The sequence below is a fragment of the Dendropsophus ebraccatus genome, chromosome 4, assembly GCF_027789765.1.
Source record: "Dendropsophus ebraccatus isolate aDenEbr1 chromosome 4, aDenEbr1.pat, whole genome shotgun sequence".
NCBI classification, from domain to species: Eukaryota; Metazoa; Chordata; class Amphibia; order Anura; family Hylidae; genus Dendropsophus; species Dendropsophus ebraccatus.
In genome coordinates this window covers 152204388-152228175 of record NC_091457.1, presented here as the reverse complement: position 1 = coordinate 152228175, position 23788 = coordinate 152204388, and the positions used below count along the sequence as shown (strand labels likewise).

Genomic DNA, 23788 nt, shown 5'->3' with positions numbered 1-23788 from the left:
GTTTCTTACATCGTGAGAACATAGCCTAAGGCTATGTTCACACAACGTAAAAGTACGGCCGTTGTTGCCATCGGCTACAACAGCCATACTTTGTATGAGTGGACTAACCTCATGTTGCTCTTTGGGATCCCGGCCGGAGCGTATACACATCGTATACGCTCCGGCCGGGATCCCAAGCGGCGCAGCAAAGAACTGACATGTCAGTTTTCTGTGGCCGCAATTCAGTGAATTGCGGCCGCAGAAAGACCTGTCAGTTCACACAATGAAGCAAGCGGCTCCGGACGCTTGCTTCATTGTGTGCTATGAGGAGTTCTGATGTGGACGTGCGTTGATGCACCCGCATCAGAACACTGCGGCCGGAAAGATCAACCGGCGTGATGGTCTTTGCAGAGAACGGCCGGTGAACATGGCCTAATAGTGATTAAAGAAAAACAGCTGGAATCAGGGTCTTTGCCACCTCAGTGTAGCACCTTGAAGGTAAACCTGGTCACATACAGTACTCCCTTTAAAGCATTTCCATCTCAGACATTTAGGATATATGCATAGAATAGGCCAAATTATATCTGATAAATGTAGGTCCTAAAGCCCCTATTACACAGGGCGACTGTGAGGAGCAAACGAGCGCTGTCAATTATTACACACGGCGGCAGCGAGCAGGTAAGTGCAGGGGCGGGATACAGGCAGTTTGCTGCCGCCGCTCCTATTCCTCGGAGTGATGGCAGCAGATTGTTGCTATGTGAGTCGTTTGTCTTTCAACATGTTGAAAGACAAACGACTGCAACGATCAGCAACGTTTCAGTGCCACTATAAGCACCGTTTTCAGTTTGAAAACGGTGCTTATAGTGGCACTGAAACGTTGCTATCTTTGTTCCTGTGAGCTGAAATAAATCACTTATAACTTTGGAGTGCCGGTACCCTAATTTTGGACGTTTGTACCTATTTCTAGAAATGGATTGTCCCGGAACTGTACAGACTGGTTGACCGGAGATTGGCAGTGCCACGTGGGTTGGTTTATCTTGTTTAAGTTATACTGATAGGTCTCTAGTTGTCCAGAATACAGGTCAGCTATGACATCTCTACCTGTGTAGAGCTGAGCAAAGCGAATCCGGCAAATCAAAATTCACTGCAAATTAGGTCGTCAATTTGCTTCTTTCTGCAAAGCGAATTCCTGACAATTCGTTAAGGAAATCCCTGCCCCCCCCCCCTAAAAAAAAAATGGCGGCCGCATATGCTGTCTGGAGCCTCACTGGGTGCGAAAAGGGATTAACTATAATCCCTAGTGCCCATCCAATCAGCTTCAGGCCCCTCTGTTATGTCAGCACCTCCCTCTCTATATAAGGCGGTTTGGTAACGGAGGTGGCCAGTCGGCTGTGTGTGGAGGAGAGAGCAGGATGGCAGCAGGCAGTTACAGCAGAGCAGGGAGAGACTAACAGAGTGAAAAAGGGACAGAGAGGATAGGAAGGCTGACTGTGGGGGATTGTTTGTTCATGCACTGTGCACTGTAAACTTCCATTGAGTTATACCAAGTTCATCATGAGGATGGAAGGGGCTAATATTAGTGTTTGCTTTCTGTTAGATAGAAGAGCTACAGAAAAAGCACATCAAAAATATAAATAAATATCTATGCCAGGTTTTTATAGTTTTACTGTTTTACCAAGAGACACGTAGAAGTTACAAAACAGGGTAAATGATAACTGTTATATGTGAGTGAATGTAGTAACAAAGAAGTTTGTCTATAGTGGACATTGCAGGTATCTTCTTCCTGTTGTCGGCTGCAGTCACATCCTGTATATATTGACTGTTATCAGACTTAAGATGGTCCTAAAAAAGGAGAAAATAGAAAAGAATTACTGCTTTTTGTCTAATGTTAAAAATCAATCTTGAAGAAAATTAAAGATAAAGGCTAAACAATAACTCTGTGGCTTGGTTCACACTGCGTTTTTCCTATCCATCTAACGCATCCGTTTCTAAATGGTTACTTTTAGCATACACAAAAACGTGGTCAATGAGTTTGGGGAGGAGCATCCTTTTTTAACACCCTCCCATCCAGGAGGTCTCTACCTTATTAAGAGAAGCAAAGTCTTACTGTAAAAAGAGGAGGAAGGGTATATAATTCCCATGAGATAGTGGGAGAGTTGTGGAAGAGGTAGTAACTGTAAGTCCTAGATACTTAATGCCAGTAATTTGCCCGTCTAGTGGGTATCCTGATTAAAGATTATGCAACGTAATTTTGGCTAATTTTAAAGGTAAGACTTTAGATTTCTGTTTATTTAAGCTGTAATATGAGAGGGCGCCAAAGTGAGAAGCAATGGTAATTAGAGATGAGCGAAGCAGGAAGGAATTTACAAGGTTCCCGAATTTTGGGTCCAATTCGTTAATATTCACGAATCGAATCTTAATGAATTTCTTTAAAAAGGCCAAACTTTAGTATTAGCTAAATACTGGGACTATTATAAAAGGACAAATTTGTTAACCCATGTTCATGTAAAAGTGTCAAAAATCGGAAAATCACAATCAAATAAAAATTTTAATCAGCCAATCAATCATCCAATCTAATGAAACCCAACTTGTATAACACAGGAGTTTACAGTGCCCTGTGAGTGAAAAATATGGACTGTGTCTTCAATGGCAAACAGAATGGTTTTTGTAATGATTACGTTTATTGAATGCTCATATCAAATAAATAAATATAAGTGCAGTGGTACCTTGGTTTAAGAGAGTTTTGGTTTAAGAGCTCACAGTTTTTCTGGGTAAGAGCGGGAGTGGGGGAGGGGCATGGTCTGCATAGCGGGGTCTACAGCACTGTACTCTGACCCAGGAAGTCTCCCTCACTTCCCAAGTCATAGCAGATCCACTTCAGGCTGGGGCCTACATCAGGCTGGGGCTTACATCAGGGGACATGACTGTGGAGGTAATCTCTCCATAGCTGTAACCCCTCTCTCCCCGGAGAGAGAGGGCTGCTATATGTGCCCACATCTGCCCTGCTCATTCCTTCCTGCTCCCTGCAGTCTCTGTCAGCTCTTGTGTTTCCCATCCTCTCCATTACTGTACAGTAACTTATAATATCACATATTCTGCTGTTTCTGAATGTTTGTTTCATTTGTTTTACATGTTATTCAGAATAATAAATCATTTTTTTGGGGGTGTGGAACCAATTGTCTGCATTTCTATGATTTCTTATGGGAAAAATTGCTTTGGTGTAAGAGTGGATTTGGATTACAAGCACAGTCCCGGAACATATAGACTTACTTGCAGTAACACATTTTGGATAGTGTATTTTTGTCTGTACACATTTGGCTTCCAGGTTATATGTTGGGATCATTCCTTCATTACACTGAAATATAATTGTTCGTCCATCGGCCACTACAGAGCTTATTTTGTAATGAATATTATTGGTAAGCATTGCTGATTGATCCAATACACAATAACCTGCAAAATAAATAATAATAATAATAATAATCATTTTGATTGTAAAGATATGAGCATAGAAAAGCATTCAGGATAGCAGAGAGGCTGAGCCATCAGGATAAGCACTGTATGGGATGTATTGTGATATAAGGCAAATGGTCCCCAATTTTTAGTTGAGCTTACTGTACCTTCCTTGATTTTTTTTTAGAATAGGCTTTTGTGTGTACATGAGGAGTAATATAGTCTCCCACTGAAGGAAATGACAGTCAGATAGATCACCCACCAAACTGCTTATTGTGGCTGTTGAGTTATGTTATACTCCAAAATTTTTATGTAGATGTAATGTATATTGTGTACTCTGCTCCCACTTACTGGTTATTTTGTAGCATGATAAGGGTAAGCCTCTTGCACTCAATAAACTCTACATTGGGACTCTACATGTGAACTCAACCAAATAACACCCCCCAAGAAACCTTGGGATTCACGTCCAGGACAATCCAAAGGGTTCCAAACATTCCAAGCATCTATTTTACAAAATAAGACCAACGTCTGTCTGGACTTCAGGCTGGGACAGGTCATTAAGGTGAATATACCAGTTTGCTAAGGGAATTTTTCTCCCCACTAGCTGGTTGGCACCACCACGGAGATCACGGTGGCGTGGTCCATTTTTCAAAAGGTTGCTAAGTTCCTGCGACCGATGGCAGTTTCTTTTTATGTTCACCAGCTGACTCTATGAAGTAGAGGTGGGCCCAGTGCCCCCAATGTAATATTTTATTCTCTCCCCATGGTAACGTGACCAAGCTTGATTCTAATAGAGGCATGTCACCGAAGGGAGGGGATCGAGCAGGGGCATAGAGCATAGTGCACAGAGTGGGACAGTGCACATGAAGAAATCAGCACCGAACGTGGGAACCAGATGGCGTTTCGATAAATGGACGGTAGCACCTGGGGGGGGGGGAAGTGTCTTCACTGCACCCAATAGCCCCCCCTCCCCCCCAGCCAGGACCCTGCTGCAATTGCCAGGGAACGAGACAAGTCTGTATGTAATGAGAATGAGAGCTCCCTCCGTCACACTGCAGCGCTGCAGCAGCAGCAGTATTTCGACTGTAATACACATCCTGCTACTACTGCCGGGAATGGAGGAGAGTCTGTTCCTGGCAGTTAACCCGTCACATGCTGGGTAGTCTGTAGTGATCATCTGAAATGTGAAGCATTGGACAGGGGTAAGGGACTCTCTCTGTGGGAGAAAATGATTCAGAAGGTGACATGTCAACTAGGGGGGTACTGGGGGTGATGTGCCCGCCTCCAGGGCACCAAACTAGCACATTTGTTAAATTTAGTGGTACATTAGCTGTAACTCTTCATATGCTATGTGGTCACTACAGGACGGCATGCCGATGGCTTTGCTATAGGCATAGCCTAGTACATAATATTTAGAGATGAGCAAACTTTTCTAAAGTTCGGATCGGCAGGTTCGCCGATTTTTTACGTAAAATTTGTGTTCATCTAAATCGAACCCTAAACAAACTACATTAAAAAGCTAAACTATGGCGTCTATACTAATGGGACTATTGGACCTCTGGAAAACTGTGTATAAAAAACTTGTTTTTTCTCAGCAAAAAAAGTGTTTTTTCATGTCCTATTGTTTTCAATGGAAGAAGCAATCCTTTCAAGCATTTCTTCTTGTGCTTTGTGCTTTTGGGGTGGCCTGAGGAAGAGGAGGATATGGTATGCCCCCCTGCAGACAGATATCAGATATTCCCCTTGTAGCCAGGTATGCCCCCCTGCAGCCAGATATGCCCCTTGTAGCCAGGTACCCCACTCCCCGCATACAGATATATCCCTTGAAGCCAGATATGCTCAATGTAGCCATCTCTAATCTTTATTTTCAAAAGAACCCCAGCTTCCTTTTTTTTATTTTAAATCATCTGGTCTACATAGGAATGTATAATCATTAGAGGCCTAGGGTCTGTCTCACAGGCTGCAGGCACATTATTAGAGGAGCACAGTTTGAAAGGCTGCAGTAACATTATTAGATATACAGGATCTGTCTTACAGGCTTCAGTCACATTATTATAGGTGCAGGGTCTGTCTCACAGGCTGCAGTCACATTATTAGAGGGGCAGGGTCTGTCTCACAGGCTGCAGTCACATTATTAGAGGGGCAGGGTCTGTCTCACAGGCTGCAGTCACATTATTAGAAGTGTAGGATCTGTCTCACAGGCTGCAGTCACGTTAGAGGTGTATGGTCTGTCTCACAGGAAGTAGTAATAAGATCACTCTGTGAACTTACCTCTCTTGAAGCATTTTGGATAATTCAGCCTCCCTTGTTTACAATGACTTCTCATTTCGGTGCATAAAGGAGACTCATATCCATATTCGCACAAAAATTCTATGACATCACCATGTGGAATATAAAGGTCTCTAGAAGATGTCCACTTTAGCTGTATATTATTTTCTTTCATGTCCCTTTCCCTTGCTGTACACGGCTCTGGAACCATAAAATGGGCATTTCACATTATTAGTTTAACTTTTTTATACAGCAAGATTACAATTAGCCAATCGGATCCTTATCAATAATACCATATGATATACGCTACTCACAAAAAGTTAGGGATTTTTGGATTATATTTGACGTGTATTTTAGGTCTCTAGATCTCTATTTTATCCCCTTTGGTACACAGTGCATTTGGCCTTGAGAACAGAGACAATTTTCATTTTTCTGTTTTTGTTTTTTCCTTCTCACCTTCATAGCCTTTTAATTTTTCCATGTACAAGGCCAAGTATGTTTTTTTTTTCAAGGACAATTGTGTTTTGTAATAACTACTTTCAAAGCACTGGCTTTTGAATCCCATTGTCTGCCCACTCTGTGGAGAAGTGGACAAAGCCTGAGGACAGGCTGGATAACAGGAATAAGACCCTGGAAAACATGGATACAAGCCATAGCTATATCCATATTTTCCAGGCAATCCTTGAGCTTCCATAAATCAGCCAGACATCGGGATTCAAAAGCCAATGCTTCATCTTCGTACAAACCTTAACGATTCCACACGCTACAATACCAAATATGTTTATTTTTACTTTTTTTTTTGTAAAATGGAAAGGGGAGGGATTTTAACTTGTATTGGGGAAGATTGTAATAAAAAAAAACAAAAAAAACATTCTGGGGCTCTCATGAAAGTGAATCACCTGAGAGTTGGTGGTAGGCAAAGTAGCTAATTTTTGGTATGGTGCCTTTGTGTTTGAAGTAAAAAATTACTTGAATGTTTTAAATTGGCCAGAAGGGAATAGGGAGACAGTGGGCCCTGATGCTACCCCCACCCAGCTGTCCATACCTACTTGTCGCAACTACCCTAAGGCTCCATGCACACAGAGCAAACCTGGCAGAATTCCATGTTCATTTTTCAGTGCAGAGAGGAGGCGCGCAAGCCTCCCATAGACTGTCATTATGACAGGGAGGCTGACGGGATTCCACGGTGGGGGATTCTGCTGTTGAATTCCGCCAGTTTTACTCTGTGTGCACGTAGCCTTAGGGTATGTTCACACTGAGCAAATATGGTGGGATTCCGCTCAGTGTCCCGCTGTGAGTGAATGAAAGAGAGCGCTCTCCTCCGCCGCTGCCGCTCTTCGTGCAGAGGAGTGACATGTCACTTCTTTGAGCGGAGAGCGGCGGCTGTGGAGGAGCGTGCGCTCTCCCATAGACGCTATGGCCTCCTGAGAGAGGCAGGAACTTTGTGCCGCAGAATTCCACCTGTTTTACTCAGTGTGAACATACCCTAAATGGTAGTGGACAACTGGGCGACATGCCTGTGCCAAACGTGTAAACATAAAACGCAGACAAAAACAAACAAATAAATACAGAAGTTAAACATGGACAACATGTTAAAAAATCAGAATCAAGAGAATAGTCAAAAGTAATAGCAGAAAGTCAGAATACAGACGAGATTAATGACAGGAGAAAAATAGAAATGAGTGAATCTACAGCATTAGTGAAGGGCTCCATTACTCTCGGCCATAGACTTGTCAGCCAGCTGCCTTTGAACTCTGCTGCACTCCGGATGCGTGAAAAAGTTAGATGCAGTCCTAGGAGAAGGTCCCTATTATGTCATTTTGTGGTGTCCCACTGTGGGTGTTGCTATTCTTTACACCTCTCATAAACTGAAGTAAATGAAAGGGTTATTGTTTATGTGTGTACCAGATTCTGTTGTCCAGTAGGATTTCTTCTTTCTTCTGCTCTATTCTCTCTTCTCTATCCCGTTCTCTTATTGCACTCTTTCCACCCACTCTTTCTACCTAGTGTGAACATAGCCTAAAGCTGTATCTCGGCCATCCACCTCAAGAAGTGGTGTCACACTTCGACCTAACAAGTGACCGGCCGTCCCACCGCTACAACATCTGGGGGCTCACCACAATTTTTTTGCACATTGTGATAAAGTACTGTATAATGGACATACCTAGACAAACTGGAGCATCATCCCAGACACCATTTATACAGCTCACAACACTGTTTCCATTCAGAACATAATATTCTGGGCATTTATATTCCACAGATTCTCCAGATTTATAGGAATCTTTACTCAAGCTTATGGTGTTTCCAAATTGTACAACTGGTGGTGGACCACACTGTGCGCCGATTTCTGAAAAAGAAGGATAAGTAAGTAAATGGAATATAATAATTGCATAGCAAAAAAAAAATAAATAATAATACGTTTATTGTTGGTTTTCTTTTTACTGCCACACAATTTAACTTTATGTCCCAGGCACTTCTGTCCCTTCATTCTAGCAGTTTTGGTGGTCTCAGCAGCCAGACCCGCAATGATTACAGTTTATGACATGTCTCTATCACAAGTAAGAAGTTGCCTGAAGGTTTAGGTACACCAGGTCCATAGCGCTACAAGACTGAAGTTATCGAGTTATAGCTGCAGACCAAAGCAATACACTGAGATGCATGCAATCTTTTAGTCTTTATATGCAGCTCAATAGTCAATCTTTTTGCGTTATAAGAAATTGCAGTGTAGCCCTGGCCTAACATCTAGCAACTCAATCTTGTGGACTGCAGCTGTGAAAAGGGTATTTAGGATACTACCCATACCAAAGCATCAAAAAATGGCACTCCTGGTCTTGAGCGTAGTACCAGTAATGAGATGGGTATCGTAGTCAGACAGGTGAAGGATCAGGGCAAACGCCTTTAAAGACAGGTAAGTCAAATTGAGTTGGAAGTGGGAGAGACATACAGTACAGACAGATGTCAAGTAGAAAGAATGATCTGAGAAACAGGCATGGGTCAGGATACACGGAATAGCAGAAATGCACTTTTACCTGGTGTGCAGCAATGCAACAATGATCAGCCAAGGAGGTGCGAGCGGAGAGACTTCAAAAAGGGAAAGGAGGAATTTGATTGGCAGAAGGCAGCAGCAGGTGGAGAAAGGGGTGGATCTGGGGTCTGTAGGATACTGGGAGACTGGTTATGGTGTTTATGTTATGCTCGGGCCTGATTCTGGGGTCTGTAACATGCTGGGGCCTGATTCTGGGGTCTGTGATATGTTTGGGGAGGAGGAGGCCTGGTTCTTGGGTCTGTAATATGCCGGGGGTGCCTTACTCTAGGGCCCTGTGTTATGCTGGGGGCAGGGGCGTAGCTAATGTCTCCGGGGCCCTGGTGCAAGAGGTCAACTTGACCGCCCCCCCTCCAAGACCAATAAAACACTGTACCAGATTACAAGTAACAAATAACACCACCACATACTGACTAATACCACTGCTGCTACTGAATAATCCACTGTACACAGATCGCTATCACCTCATCCAGTCATATAGAGGTAGCCCCAGCTCCACACAGGTTTTATACACCATATACATTATAGTGCAGTTATATTTAGTGACTCACATGGGACGTCTTCTCTGATTGGAGTTCCTCCCTTTTCATTTTCTTTCTCCATCTGCCCTGGGCCATTATGAGAATTTCTCCGATCCATAAATCCACAGAATCTGCCAGACAAATATATTAGGCTCCTCACTCTGGCACCATTGTTATCTCTCTACAAACTGCACATCTGTATTGGCCTCTTTAAGCCTTCCTTTAGTGGGTAGGCTGACTGTATGTGACCCCCCTTATAGTATATGCCCCCTATGTGTGGTCCACTATAGTACATGCCCTATTGCATACACCCCCTGTGTAGTCCCCTTTATAGATGGCCCCCAATGTTTCCCCCTTATAGATGCCCCCCTGTGTTGTCACCCTGAAAGACGGTCCCCATGTTATCCCCCTTATAGATGGCCCCCATGTTATCCTCCTTATAGATGATCCCCATGTATCCCCCTTATAGATGGCCCCCCCATGTATCTCCCTTATAGATGGTCCGCATGTATCCCCCTTATAGATGGTCCCCATGAATCCCCCTTATAGATGGTCCCCCCTGAATCCCCCTTATAGATGGTCCCCCCCTGTATCCCCCTTATAGATGGTTCCCCCCTGTATCCCCCTTATAGATGGTCCCCCATGTATCCCCTTATAATGGCCCCCGGTCTATGCAAAAAAAAAACAACAACAACACAACTCACCTGACAACTTGTTCCCCCGCAGTGTCTCTCTTCTCTCCTGCAGTCCGCTCTGGCTGTCAGCTGACGCGCGGTTCCCTGCTCTGTCTGGTCCCGTCCCAGGCAGCACATACATCAGTGAGCTCGGTGTGCGCCGGGGATGTTACTTCTGGCACTGGGAACACATGTTGTAGACTCTCCCTGTGCTGGAAGTACTTCCCCGGCGCACACTGACCTCAACAATGCATGTGCTGCCGGGGATGGGACCGGGCAGAGCCGGGAAGCCTTGCGTCAGCCGGGGGCCCCTCCCAGCCTTCCTCTTGTGATCGCAAGCAAAACTGCTTGCGATCACAAGGGGGAATGGGAGGGGGGCAGAATCAGGCCTTGTGGGCTCCCCCCTGGTAGCGGCCCGGACGCGGCGGCGGCAACTGTTGTGACCGTGGTAGCTACACCACTGGCTGTGGGCCTGATTCTTGGGTCTGGAGTCCAGAGGTTAGTTGTATGCTTCTATCAGATTGTTTTCTCAAACATTTTTATTATTTTTTTTATCCAAAAAAGAATACCCAAAACAATTCAGTCCAGAACGCACATAGAAATATATACTATACCAAAACAAAAATCCGCAAGGGATCAAAAAAAGTGCAGGACACTCACAAATAAATATAATTGTATCTCTTTATTAAGGTAAATTTTAATTAAAATACATACAAAAATAGATGAAAAAAAGATAAAAAACAAAGAAATTGGGGGAATGAAACAAACCAAATACATAAATTGGTGAGGGGACATAGAAAAATGTTTTATGAAATCATATATTGCACATGCAAGAGACTAAGATAACTATGGCAGTGTAGGCATCCTCTATTGAATAGAAGTAATGTAAACAGTGTTAATTAGCAGCATAAAATAAAGTGCACACGGTAAACAACCTGTCTAGAGCTCCAATAGCTGAATAATCAATACACTAAGGTGAAATCACCAACAAATGATTATAAATGTACATACCAAATAAGAGGATGTATACACTGCACCAAGTCCCACACACCTAATTACCTGGTTTGTTTCATTCCCCCAATTTCTTTGTTTTTTATCTTTTTTTCATCTATTTTTGTATGTATTTTAATTAAAATTTACCTTAATAAAGAGATTTTTATTATTTTTTTTGTATCAGCAAAGCATCTGATAGCAATATGGCTGCACGCATTTTTTGGGTAAAAAAAGGATAAATTAAGCTAGAGAGTTACTCAGTAAATGAGGTTTGGTTGGAATTTTACTCACGTTTACACTCTGGTACTTTGATCCAATTTGTGTTTTCACATTGTGCTTCTCCTGTAGTAAATCTTCCAAAGGAATAACCAGGATCACACATATAAGTAACTTTTTCACCAGGTGCATAGCTGGCTTTAATTTCTGTAGAAAGTTTGGAATTGGGAACAGGAGGCGGAGCTGTACAAGTGGTGGCTAAAATAAAAAACATAAAGAAGTATTCAGATAAATAAACACATGATGAACAGGTCAAAATGTGTGACTAACTATAACTGGCTAAAAGGAGTCACTGACAAAAAATAGTTTTCCTTTATATTAGGGGATATGAGGGTTATTTCTTTATTTCACTTTATTTACTTATTTATTTATTTTATTTTTATTTTTTACACTTACACTTTTTTTTTTAACTTTCCCACCACGGGGACCTAGGCCTAGGGGCTAAGGGCTGAGGCTGATCAGCCACCGTAGCTATGACACTGGAGGCCTCCGGTGGACATAGCTACAGTCGGGGCTGTGAGATCACTTCACATAGCCATGATGGTAAACAGAGTGGGAATTCTCCCTCTGTTTTTCCTTACAGATGCTGCAGTCACAATGACGGCAGCATCTATAGGGTTAACCGATTGCGGCTCCAGCACAATGTGGGGCATTTGTCGAGGTAATGCAAATTTTCCGATAATACTTTTATTGTTCCAGCAGGAAGTTAATGACTTATAATTGATTAATTATAATTGACACAGAATTTACAAAAAAGAATCACCTTCCCTTTAATTCTGGTGAGCCAGCGAAAGGGTTAATTTTGTAAATTCAGTTTTAAATTATTTGAGGATGCAGTTTTTTCAATAAGCTTACTTTTAAATTTTCCATGAATTTTTTGTTTTTCTCAAAAAAGGGGTGAATATATTGACCCAAATTTACTACTGACAAGCAGTATATTATGTCACGAAAAAGGTGTCAAGATATTCACATAAATTTAGCACATACATTTTTATAAATCATGATTTTTTTTTCAAGTTAGTCATCATGCAATGCACATTTTGCTAAAAACTGAGCCACGAGGAAAGGTAAGGATGGACACATCTGGACCTCAAATTCAGTATGTATATTATTTTCTTAGTATGAATACACAGAATGGGAATCATGCAATAACCTATCATAGTCCTTATTTGCATAACCACACCCTTTATTTACAGCTCCACCTTTGACTCTAGGTTCGCCCACTCCGCTACTTCTGATTATATTGTTAGCCCCGCAACCCAAACCATCTAGACCTGACACTTTTTTCAGGATGACAATCCAGCATAAGAAGAATATTTCCTCTGTATGTCATATTTTATAGTGATTTGATTTCCTTTTTGCTGTTTGTGTGCTCATTGTGATAAAGTATAATGGACATACCCAGACATACTGGAGCTTCCTCCCAGACGCCATGTAAACATGTAACAATCTTTTTCCCTTTAAGAATAAAATATTCTGAGCATCCATACTCCACAGATTCACCAGAGTTATAGGAGGGTTTGCTAAAGCCTATGGTGACTCCAAATGGTAGAACTGGTGGAGGACCACACGGTGCACCAATTTCTGAAAAAGAAGGATAAGTTAGCAAATCTACTAAGTGAGTACAATAACTATACAACTTTTAGATTTTTGCGGAAACCAAAAATCTGTGGCTTTTTTCCGACATACTTTGGGTTGATAAATCCCTTCATAGTGTTACCTTGATTGATAGGTGGAGAGAAGTTTATCGAGAAATACTCAATACCTATTCATAAAGATTCATATTTATATGTCCTTAAAGGGGTTATCCAGCACTACAAAAACATGGCCACTTTTCCCCCTGCTGTTGTCTCCAGTTCAGGTGCAGTTTGCAATTAAAGGGGTAGTTCACCCAAAAAAATTTTCTTTCAAATCAATTGCTGCCATGAAGTGCCAGAGATTTGTAATTTACTTCTATTAAAAAATCTCAAGCCTTCCAGTACTTATCAGCTGCTGTATGCCCAACAGGAAGTTGTATTATTTCGAGTCTGGAGAGCAGGAGAGGTTTTCTATGAGGATTTGCTCCTGTTTTGGACAGTTCCTGACATGGTCAAAGGAGGCAACAGAGAGCACTGTGTCAGACAGGAAAGAAAACACCACTTCCTGCTGGACACACAGCAGCTGATAAGTACTGGAAAACTTGAGATTTTTTAATAGAAGTGAATTACAAATCTCTGGCACTTTATGGTACCAGTTGATTTGAAAGAAATTTTTTTTGGGTGGACTACCCCTTTAAGCTCCATTTACTTCAATGGAACTGAGTTTCAAAACCCCACCCAAACTGGAGACAACAGTAGGGGGAAAGTGGCCATGTTTTTGTAGCGCTGGATAACCCCTTTAAGAACACAGCCAATCTACAATAAAATGGCTGAAAAAAATCAAAGTGTTGCAATAACCCAGTTAAAGTCCCGACCTCAACACAACAACTGAAATGCTGTGGAGGGACCTGAAAAGGGTTATCCAACATTAGAAAAACATGGCCACTTTCTTCCAGAGACATCAAGAGTGTCGTCTCCAGTTCAGGTGTGGTATGCAATTAAGCTCCATTCACTTCAATGGAAGTGAGTTGCAAAACCCCACCAAAACAGGAGACGAGTGGCGCTGTCTCTGGAGGAAAGTGGTCATGTTTTTCTCCCTTTTTAAAGATCTGCTTATAAACTAATGCCAACAAACCTTAATGGACTGGAGAAACATTGTAAAGAAGAGTGGGCAAAGAGTGGACACATTGATGCTAAATGTGATTCTACAAGCTATTAATTCATGGAGTCTACGTGGCTTTTCATAGATGACTGTCCCATTTTGTCTTTACTTTCCTTCCAACGTCTTGCTCCCTGCTCAGCCCAGCAATTGTCTAAGCAGGGAACAGAATGCTGTTGGAAGGATAGAGAAGAGAAAGGGAGTGTGGACTATAAGTTGACAACGGGTGGTGCAGGGAAGTTGTGGAAATAGGTATTTTGTCTCATTATTTTACTGCATGGGGGGGGGCATTCACCTAAATTTCAGATTTTGCCAGGAAACCTTTTTGTCCTCTTGACCTGAATTATGCACAACACTACATACATTCACAAGAATGAATAAAAGGGGTTTTCCCCTTTAAATTATTTTTGCATTAATACGTTGCCCATTCGTAGCTTTCCATCTTTCCAATATAAAGTTATTATGGATTCTGCACAGTTTTGCTGTTATCTATGTGCCCCTACCCCCCACCGATTGCATAGAATCATCAGCTCTCAGTCCACTCCGACACGCTCCCTGCTCCTGGCCCCGACCCTCCGAGACGGCATCACGTGTCCTCAGTCTCTTCAATGGGCTAGGTCATTGCTTCTAACCCAGCACATTGAAAAGAGGGAGGGCACTGAGACAGTGACAGCTGCTGCTGATCACTGTCTCCCTCTCTGAAAGCACCCCCCCAGCTCTGAACTGATGAGCGGTGGCCGCCCACAGCACCCGACAACCCCCCCCCCCCCCAGCTGAACTGATGAGCGACCGCCTGCGGCAATCCGTTTCTTTCATCCGTTTTTTTTGCGTACACAAAAATGAGGTTGGCCATGTTTTTGTGTACGCTAAAAAAAATAAAAACGGATCTGCACACAGTTGAATCCGTTTTTTTCATCAGTTTATCATCCGTTTTTTGCTAAAAACGGATTGCAAAAACGTAGTGTGAACCCAGCCTTATCTTTGTTATCAGTTTTTAAAGAATAGACAAAAGAGACTTACGTATACACTTAAGCTTTTCTTGCCATGTTCCACTGTAACACAATGCAGTGCCACCAACTTTTCCATTGATCGTTGTATAACCCTTATTGCATTCATACTGCAAATATTCTCCATTCTTAAATTCATCTTTAATTGGATTGAATTTTCCATTTGGAAGATCAGGAGCCTGGCATGGTTCTGGGATCAAGGGGAAAAAATGTAGGAAACGGAATTTGTAAATTTGCAAAATACATTAAATAATAAATGTAATACAAGAATTTATACCTATGGGAACTATATAACATATAATAATAATATCAGAGAATGGAAACAGCATCATGAACAATGGGGGAGATTTATCAAACACGGTGTAAAGTGAAACTGGCTTAGTTGCCCCTAGCAACCAATCAGATTCCACCTTTCATTTTCAAAGGAATCTGTGACGAATGACAGGTGGAATCTGATTGGTTGCTAGGGGCAACTGAGCCAGTTTCACTTTACACCATGTTTGATAAATCACCCTCAGGCTATGTTCACACTACGTATCTTTTCGGCCGTATTGTGAACCGCTAATATACGCACGTAGTTTTGAGGTTGATGCGTTCGCTTGAAAGTATACGATATACGGCCGCACAATGCACACTACGTATGAGCTTACGGATCGTATACGGCGCTGTGAAAAATGAACAAGACCATTGTTTGAGGACGGAAATGTTCCAACTCACGGCCGTGGATTTCCATGCCGTCCTGTACAGAGTACTTATTTCAGCCAAATTGAACTTGATTTTTTGATCCGAAAGGTTCTGTGAGTTTTATTGGGCTGGGCGAAGATTTCCAAGTAAATGACCTGCTTCAGATCGCTTCGAAACAAGCTAAGGAAGCATAACTGTACTATGGGCGTAAGTTCGCGGTTCGTACGCATCCGGCCGCATGTCGATTTTTCCCACGCCCGTAGTTTCAGCCGCACATGTACGGCGGCGTACGAAATGCGGCCGGAATCGTACGCAGTGTGAACATAGCCTCAATGTGTAAAAATAAAAAGGTTAAAAAAAGTTGTCTTGTTATAAAGTGAGTTATTGGACTCTATTGGATTCTTTATCCTTAAGTAGAGATGAGCGAACCGGGTTTGGGTTCGAGTCGATCCGAACCCGAACTCTCGGCATTTGATTAGTGGTGGCTGCTGAACTTGGATAAAGCTCTAAGGTTGTCTGGAAAACATGGATACAGCCAATGACTATATCCATGTTTTCCACATAGCCTTAGGGCTTTATTCAACTTCAGCAGCCACCGCTAATCAAATGCCGAAAGTTCAGGTTCGGATGGATTCGAGCATGCTCCAGGTTCGCTCATCTCTATCCTTAAGTAAAAACACATTGATCATGGATCAATCATTGATGCAGAACTGACTAATAGAAATATAATAATTTTTTTGGATGTTCCTGTCAGCTGGAAGGGTGGGTGGATCGGGGTGGGTAAAAGACATGAATAACCATGGTAATCATTATTGTTTTATAGCCCAAGGAGATGGCTTGGTAGGCAGTTTTGGTGTAATATCTCCATGAAGGATTGTGACCGGTGGGGCACAGGAGTGTTTGTGATAAGATATGGGGAATGCTTAGGGGGGTGGCCGTGTGTGAATATACGTAGAAGTAGGTGAAATCTCCAGTTTTTTTTTAGTTTTTTTTTTAACCTTGGGTGGACCTTGCATCGCTACAGCCCCAGTGTTGAGTGTGTAAAGAATTTGGTCTCCCTCAACGCCATTGTTGGGCATAATAAATGGTTGACTGGTCATCAGGGGTGTACGGAAGAAGCGCGACACCTCTGCAGTGATATTGGAGAGGTTTAGCGCAAACGAGACAAGAGTGGGGTGGGTCTGCCAAGTGTTGCACGTCCATCTGGAGAAGGTGGATGGCTGGCGCTGGTAGATGCACTGTGTGTGACTGGGTTTGATGGTTAAAGAGGCCTGCCGCGGCTCAGTCTGCTGAAGTAGTCTGCAGTAGGGATGAGCAAACTTTTGAAAAGTTCGGTTCGGTTCGATCCCCAGAACTTTCCTGAAGTTCGGATTCTTACGAACCGAACCGAAAACGAACCTTGTAATAACGGCTGAATAATTGCAGCTACAATAGTGGGAGTGTGATAGGGTATAGTTTCGTGTAGTTGCAGTTGCTATTACAATGAAAAGAGTGGAAAAAATCAAAGTGCAAAAATAGTGGGAAAAAAAAATAGCCGGCAATAATGCCGACTCCCCTAATGGTTAATATATTTATTAATAAAACACATTTTCATTGTAATAAAGTCACTTTCGTTGTTCAATAATTTAATTAAAACAAATGGCTAACACTAACACCTCCATTATTACCCCAGTACCCAATGCCACCAGGGGTACTGGGAAGAGCCGGGTGCCAGTGGTCTTTCTTCTTTCTTCTATCTTCGCCGGAGCCAGCACACTGAGCTTAGTGTGTCGGCTCCGGCTTGGGTAAATTCACACAGGCGGATCCGCAGCGGATACCGCCCCTGTGAATTCCAATGAAATTACATTCTGGAAGCGGGATTGTCATCCCGCTGCCAGTATGTAATTCCCGGCCCCATTAACCCCCTGGGATAATACACTACCGGCAGCGGATCGCACCTTACAGTATGCATTGCATCCCCCTTAACCCTTTGGGGGCCAGACTGATGTCAGACTGCACCCATACCAGCAAGGAAGGGGTTAAGTGACCCCCCTTCCTTGCTGGGATGGGTACAGTGCTGGGGAGGGGGTGGGGAGAGCTGTATACTCACCCTCTGATGTCCCCATGTGTCCTCTTCGCTGGTCCGCAGCACAATGAAGTCACTGTGCTGCGGACCCGCTAATTATATGTGCGCTGAGCCAATCAGCTAATCAGCTGAGCGCACATATGATTCAAAATATTTCTTCTTATAATGCTATTGTGATAAAATAATTAGATTAAGGGTATAAACCCACACACCGTATATGCAGCGTATTTACTGCTGCGATACGCAGAAAACTCGCAGCAAACTCGCAGCAAACTCGCAGCAGATTAGATCTAAATAATTGAACACAGCATCAAATCTGTACCAACAAATCTGCTGCGTATTTGTTGCATATCTGCTGCATATACGGTGTGTGGGTTTATACCCTAAAGTAAATAATTAAAGTAAAGTATTAATTAGGACAGAAAACTCTATTACCGGGTATATGAATTAACGACTTTAATAGTTTCCTGCAATAATTAATTTTTAATTAATAAAACACATTTTCATTGTAATAAAATTAGTTTCGTTGTTCAATAATTTAATTTAAACAAATCCATCATTGTGCAATTAAATACACTTTAAAAAATAAATAAATAAAAAAAAAAAATACATATATATTTTGACAGTTTATTTAACTGCACAATGATGGATTCGTTTTAATTAAATTATTGAACAACGAAAGTGACTTTATTACAACGAAAATGTGTTTTATTAATTAAATATATTAACCATTAGAAGCATCGGCATTATTGCAGAGGATCGCTAACCCCGTAATGCCGATTCCTCTAATACTGTTTCCCTGTTTCCCCAGATGCATTCCAGAGGTGTTTGCATCACTTTCTAAAGATGTCTTGGATTTCTTTGATTTTTATTTGTTATTGTTATTTTACTCAGATCCGTTACGAACAAGTTCGGTTTGGTGACGAACCGAACTTTTTGCAGAGTTCGTAACGAATCTGATTGGTTACAGTTCGGTTCGCTCATCCCTAGTCATAAGTTTAGAAGGTTGTTAATTTTGGCATGCTACTTTATTAATATTATTTTATTTAATTTTATTATTTATTCTTGTTAGTTTGTTTTGTTATTTTGTGTGGTCCGGTTTGGTGTGGGCCTCGTGCAGGACGGGGCGGCGACCCTGTACGGATAGAGTAAAATAGATATTGAATAGTTAGTGGAAGGTGGAAGTGGGAAGTAGAGATGTGTTGTCTCAAGAATTTGAGTAACATTATTCGTTGCCTCGCGGGGTGACTCTACGGGAGGAATAAGTTTTGTATTGGTCCATGGGCTTACCTGGACAGTTGTACTCTGGGAGGGTGGGTAGGGATATTTAAGTAGTAGTATTGTTTCTGATTTTATGGGCTATGTTTGTTGTTTGATAAAACTAATAAAAATTTATAAATTAAAAAAAAAATATATATAATTTATTAAGTACATTTATAAAATTATCTGAAAGAAAAGTAGCAACAAATCACAGTCCTTTTTTTAATAAAGCTCTTAAAAATTAAAGCTGCACTTGGTCTTATATTGTTTTTTTTTCTCAAAAAAAGAAAAAAAAAAAAAAAAGGCTAATACTTATTTTTGAGGTGGATTTTTTACTTTTTATTTATTTATTTTTTAAATCCCTCTCTGTAGTTGTAAATTCCCCTCTGTAGTTGTATGCAGCCTCCCTTTGTAGATAGGCCCCTATATTGTATTCCCTCTCTCTCTTTTGTAGATTATTCTGTATAGCAATTTAGAATTGCTATTAGAGATGAGCGAACCTGGAGCATGCTCGAGTCCATCCAAACCCGAACGTTCGGCTTTTGATTAGCGGTGGCTGCTGAAGTTGGATAAAGCCCTAAGGCTATGTGGAAAACATGGATATAGTCATTGGCTGTATCCATGTTTTCCAGAAAACCTTAGAGCTTTATCCAAGTTCAGCAGCCGCCGCTAATCAAATACCGAACGTTCGGGTTCGGATGGACTTGAACCCAAACCCGGTTCGCTTATCTCTAGTTATAATGTTTTGTTAAGGTTATTATATTAAAGCAAGTTTCTCATCAACCTCGGACCTAGGTATTGTTTTGTACTGACTGATTAGTGTCGTACTGAATCCAGCAATGCCCTGCTTTTTAAGCTCCGCCCTTCCTTTTAAGCTCCGCCTTATTGTTCCAGAGAAATGCCCATTCTTTGAGATAATTGCTAATTGTAAATTAGCAGGTGTGGTGCACTAGAGGAGTGCCCACTTTAATTTCCTACTGATGAATTGGCCTAAGGAATCAATTCACAAATTGTAAACATTTGTGGGAAAAGAAAGTGGTGCAGTAGTGATAGATTTGCTTTAAAAAATATGCTAAAAAATGCACTTTTCATTGGTGTTCTAAAGTGTTGAGACCAGAGTACCGAATTGCTCCAGGTTGTAATGTCTCTCCCCACTCTGCTATACGGCCTATTCCACCCTCTCCTTGTGTGATTGACAGACAGGGCTCTTAAAACCCTACATGAAAATGTCCTTATGCACCAGAAAGATACAGCTCACTCTGGACCTGCTCTGACGGTGCACCGTCACTGTGGATCCAGAACAAGTTGTATCTCTTTGACAATGATAGCATGGAAACATTGAATATTATCGGCAGAAAAAGACCACCTAGACCATCTAGCCTGTCCTTTTTAGTAATTTTTAGAGCACGAGTGTGATTCCTTGCAAGGTTCCGAGACTCTGTCTGTCAATCATACAAGGAGATGGTGGAGAAAGCCATGTAGCAGAGTGGGGAGAAGTGTTGCAGGCCAGGATACTTCAGTGCCCTGACCACACCTGTATGACATTTCAGAGAAACAATAATACTTTTTTTTTAGGTGAGTGCAGTTATGATAAAAATAAATGGATAGTCTCGCTGCTTATATAGTTATAGAACCATATAAGTAACTTGGGATATGTTCTTTAGTTGACACTTTAATTAAAAATCAGCTTTTTTTTCTTAATGGTCGGAAATACCAATATAAAAAAACAAACAATTTTTACAGCTGTAGCCAGTCCTAAAAAAGAGCATATTTATTAGTTTAACTTCTGTAAGAATTACTGCTATAAATGATATAAATATATCTACAGTATGTACTAACAGATGTTTGACATTTTCCCCCATAGACTTCTGTAAAAGGGTAAAAATAACAGGAAAAAAACACCTATAAAAGTCTATGGGGAAAGACATCAATGTTTCTGTGTTAAACTGAAAAAAAAAAACACAAAACCATAAAACACCATATTATTACAAATAACTAATAAAACTTACTAGAACATTCGGCTGGAGAAAATTCTCCATTAGGAAGACACGTTCTTGTCCCATGATTCTTTCCATCTGGTGTTAGAAAATCATATGTACACTGAAACACCACTTTTTCTCCTTCCAGATATTCAATGTCTTGAAGATCAACTTTAGCATTGTCAAAATAAGCGTAATTGTAATAACAGATTCCTAAAATAAATCAAAACATTTTCTATGAGTTACTTTTCACTTATAGGCTAGGTTCCCACACAGTATTTTTGATCAGTATTTTGCAACCAAAAGCAGGAGTAGATTGAAAACACCTAAAAGCTATGTTCACATACTGTTAAAACTTAGAGGATGGGCGTTATTTAATGGCAAATAACAGCCGTTTTTTTTAAATAACAGTAATTATTTGCCATGCACTATATTTCAACAGTGTGGGATGATAGCCTTTATGTGTTTCCAATCCACTCCTGGTTTTGGTTGAAAAATACTGAACAAAATACTGAGTAAAAGTACTGTATGTGAACATAGCCTTAAAAAGAAAATGCAAATGCCTTTCCTCTCTCTCTTTTTTTTTTTTTTTTTACTTAGCGTGAACATGACTGTATCTATGAAAGTAAGAAACGCCATTGTTTTCAAGTTATCTAACTGGTTAGTTTCTTACTGAAGCATTTTGGCATACGATTCCATCCATTGTCAGTACATGTGATCCTCCCCGTATAGTCTCTATAATGTGACAGATAATTTCCTTTACACCGATATTCTACAGATCTTCCAGGTTCTATTGGATCGTTGTAACCGTCTATACGTCCATTTTCTACGTGAGGTATTTCACATTTTTTACCTACAGAAATAAAAAAACAATAAAAAGAGAATTTTCAGGAATAAGGTCAAAAAAAGGTTTGTAAAGACTAAGAAGTGCTTCTATGAAATCATTGACCAGATAATTATTTGCACTACTGCATTGCCTTCTAACATTTTCAGATATTTGGTTTATTTATTTTTATTATATTAACCCTCTCCCGCCGCTCCACAGTTAATTAATGTCACTGCAGCCTATGCCTGAGGCTGCAGCGACGTTAATTAACGATCCAGGATGACACAGGCGCAGGAGCTGCGCCTGTGTCATCCGCAGCAGGTCCCGGCTATCAGATAGCCAGGGATCCCCTGCAACTCTCAGCAACGGAGCCGCACTCTGGTGCTGAAAGTTAACCCTATAGATACACAGTATATATAGGCTACTTCGCAGAGCCCCGTTGGACACCGGCAGAGAATTCTCCCTCTTCAGAGGGAGAATTCTCTGCCAGTGTCAATCAGGGCTCTACAAAGTGATCACAGAGCCCCAATGGTAGCCATAGAAACCAGAAGCCTCAGACTTCCGGTTTCCTGGCTACAGAGGCCGGCAAAGAGAGGCAGGGCGGGTGCCAGGTGCCGGACGTCATTGTCTTCATCCACCCCTTCCCCAGTGATATTGAAAAAATGCCTCCCACCCTGAAAAATGCCCCCCACCCTGAAAAAATGCCTCCCACCCTTTAAGCGCCTAGGAATGAATGAGAGGCAGAGCAAAGGAGGAAGCTGAGAAAAAGCAAGGTTTTGTTTAAAACCTTTATCTATTATACTAGGTTCACACACAATTATACACAAAAGCTCTGTGTGACGGTCAAACCACAATGGTCTCCATCCCTCTATATTAAGCATACTGCAAACCGTCACTTCTAGACAATCACTGGAAACACACTAAAACACTATCCACCAAGACAAACCCATGGGCATATATGTCCATTGTAAAGAATCTTTAAATATTTATTAGATGCAAATAAAAATGTAACAATTATAGATGTCATTTGTGCTCAAAAGATGACCCAATAAAAGACAACCACCTCAGAAGAATACATGGGATTTAAAGTCAACACACAATAATTGCACTATGCCCAGATGCATACTGTAAATACTGAAAAACATGTAAATTCATAATAAAGTAGCAGAAATAAACCTTATAATGTCCTGCATATCACTGACAATTTTCTATTGACTTCAATGAAATGTATTATATTGAAAATACATCTGTATTTTTTACCTTAAAATTACTGCTGTTTTTTTTTTTTTTTTTTTTTTAACCCGTGGCTATGTTACAGTTTTGAACAACAGTAAAACAAATGGCAACATTTTACTATTAATTTTACGGTGTATGTACATAGCCTTAGACCTTTATCCAATACAAATCTTTAGATTTGTCATTTTATACAATACGTACAGTCTCTGGACCAGCTCGGAAATACTTGCACAATGTAGACCTTCCCTTATGCATGAACCCAACATAAGGTAAATGATATCTCACCATTCTCCGGCTGTGGAGCTGCACAACAGGACATTGCAGATATCAGCAGGAAGAAGAATCCTGATGGAGACATTCTGATATATCCAGAGCAGAGACTTCTCCAGCTTGTTGCTTCTCTCTCCGATACTGACCAGCAATGGAGAAAGTACTTATACAGTAAATATCCTTGTTCCCTGAAATGGTTAAATGTTTACAGCGTCTGATGTTGCACAAGCCAAAAAGTGCATAGGTCAGCTAACATTGATGTTGAACTAACCCGATTTTTAAGCAAAGGTCATGTATATTTTGTACCCTATAGGATTAAACATTTATAAAAACCAAGTAGAGGCTTTAGGAGTGCTCTCCCACACAGCTTTCTTGTGGCACTTTTCTGGCCTCCACAAAAATGCCAGAAAAAAACATCAATGCAGCGCATGGAATTTTTTTCATGTGTTCGTTTGGGGGGGGGGGGGGGGGGGGGGGGGGGTTATGGTCTTTTCAGAAGTTTTTTTGTGTATGTGTGTATT

General features: G+C 41.3%; 1 protein-coding gene across 1 annotated transcript; it reads right to left on the bottom strand.

Annotated features, from left to right (window-relative positions):
• Positions 1–1471: 1471 nt before the first annotated feature.
• LOC138789356 (complement factor H-related protein 1-like) lies at positions 1472–23355 on the bottom strand. Its single transcript, XM_069967966.1, has 10 exons — positions 23283–23355; positions 21609–21788; positions 20966–21148; positions 14961–15137; positions 12606–12788; positions 11220–11402; positions 7862–8044; positions 5701–5898; positions 3250–3429; positions 1472–1821 (listed from the first exon to the last, which is right to left on the bottom strand). Exons 1-10 carry the CDS (start codon positions 23353–23355, stop codon positions 1811–1813), a joined length of 1551 nt encoding a protein of 516 aa, XP_069824067.1. The 3' UTR covers positions 1472–1810.
• Between the last annotated feature and the right edge of the window lie 433 nt (positions 23356–23788).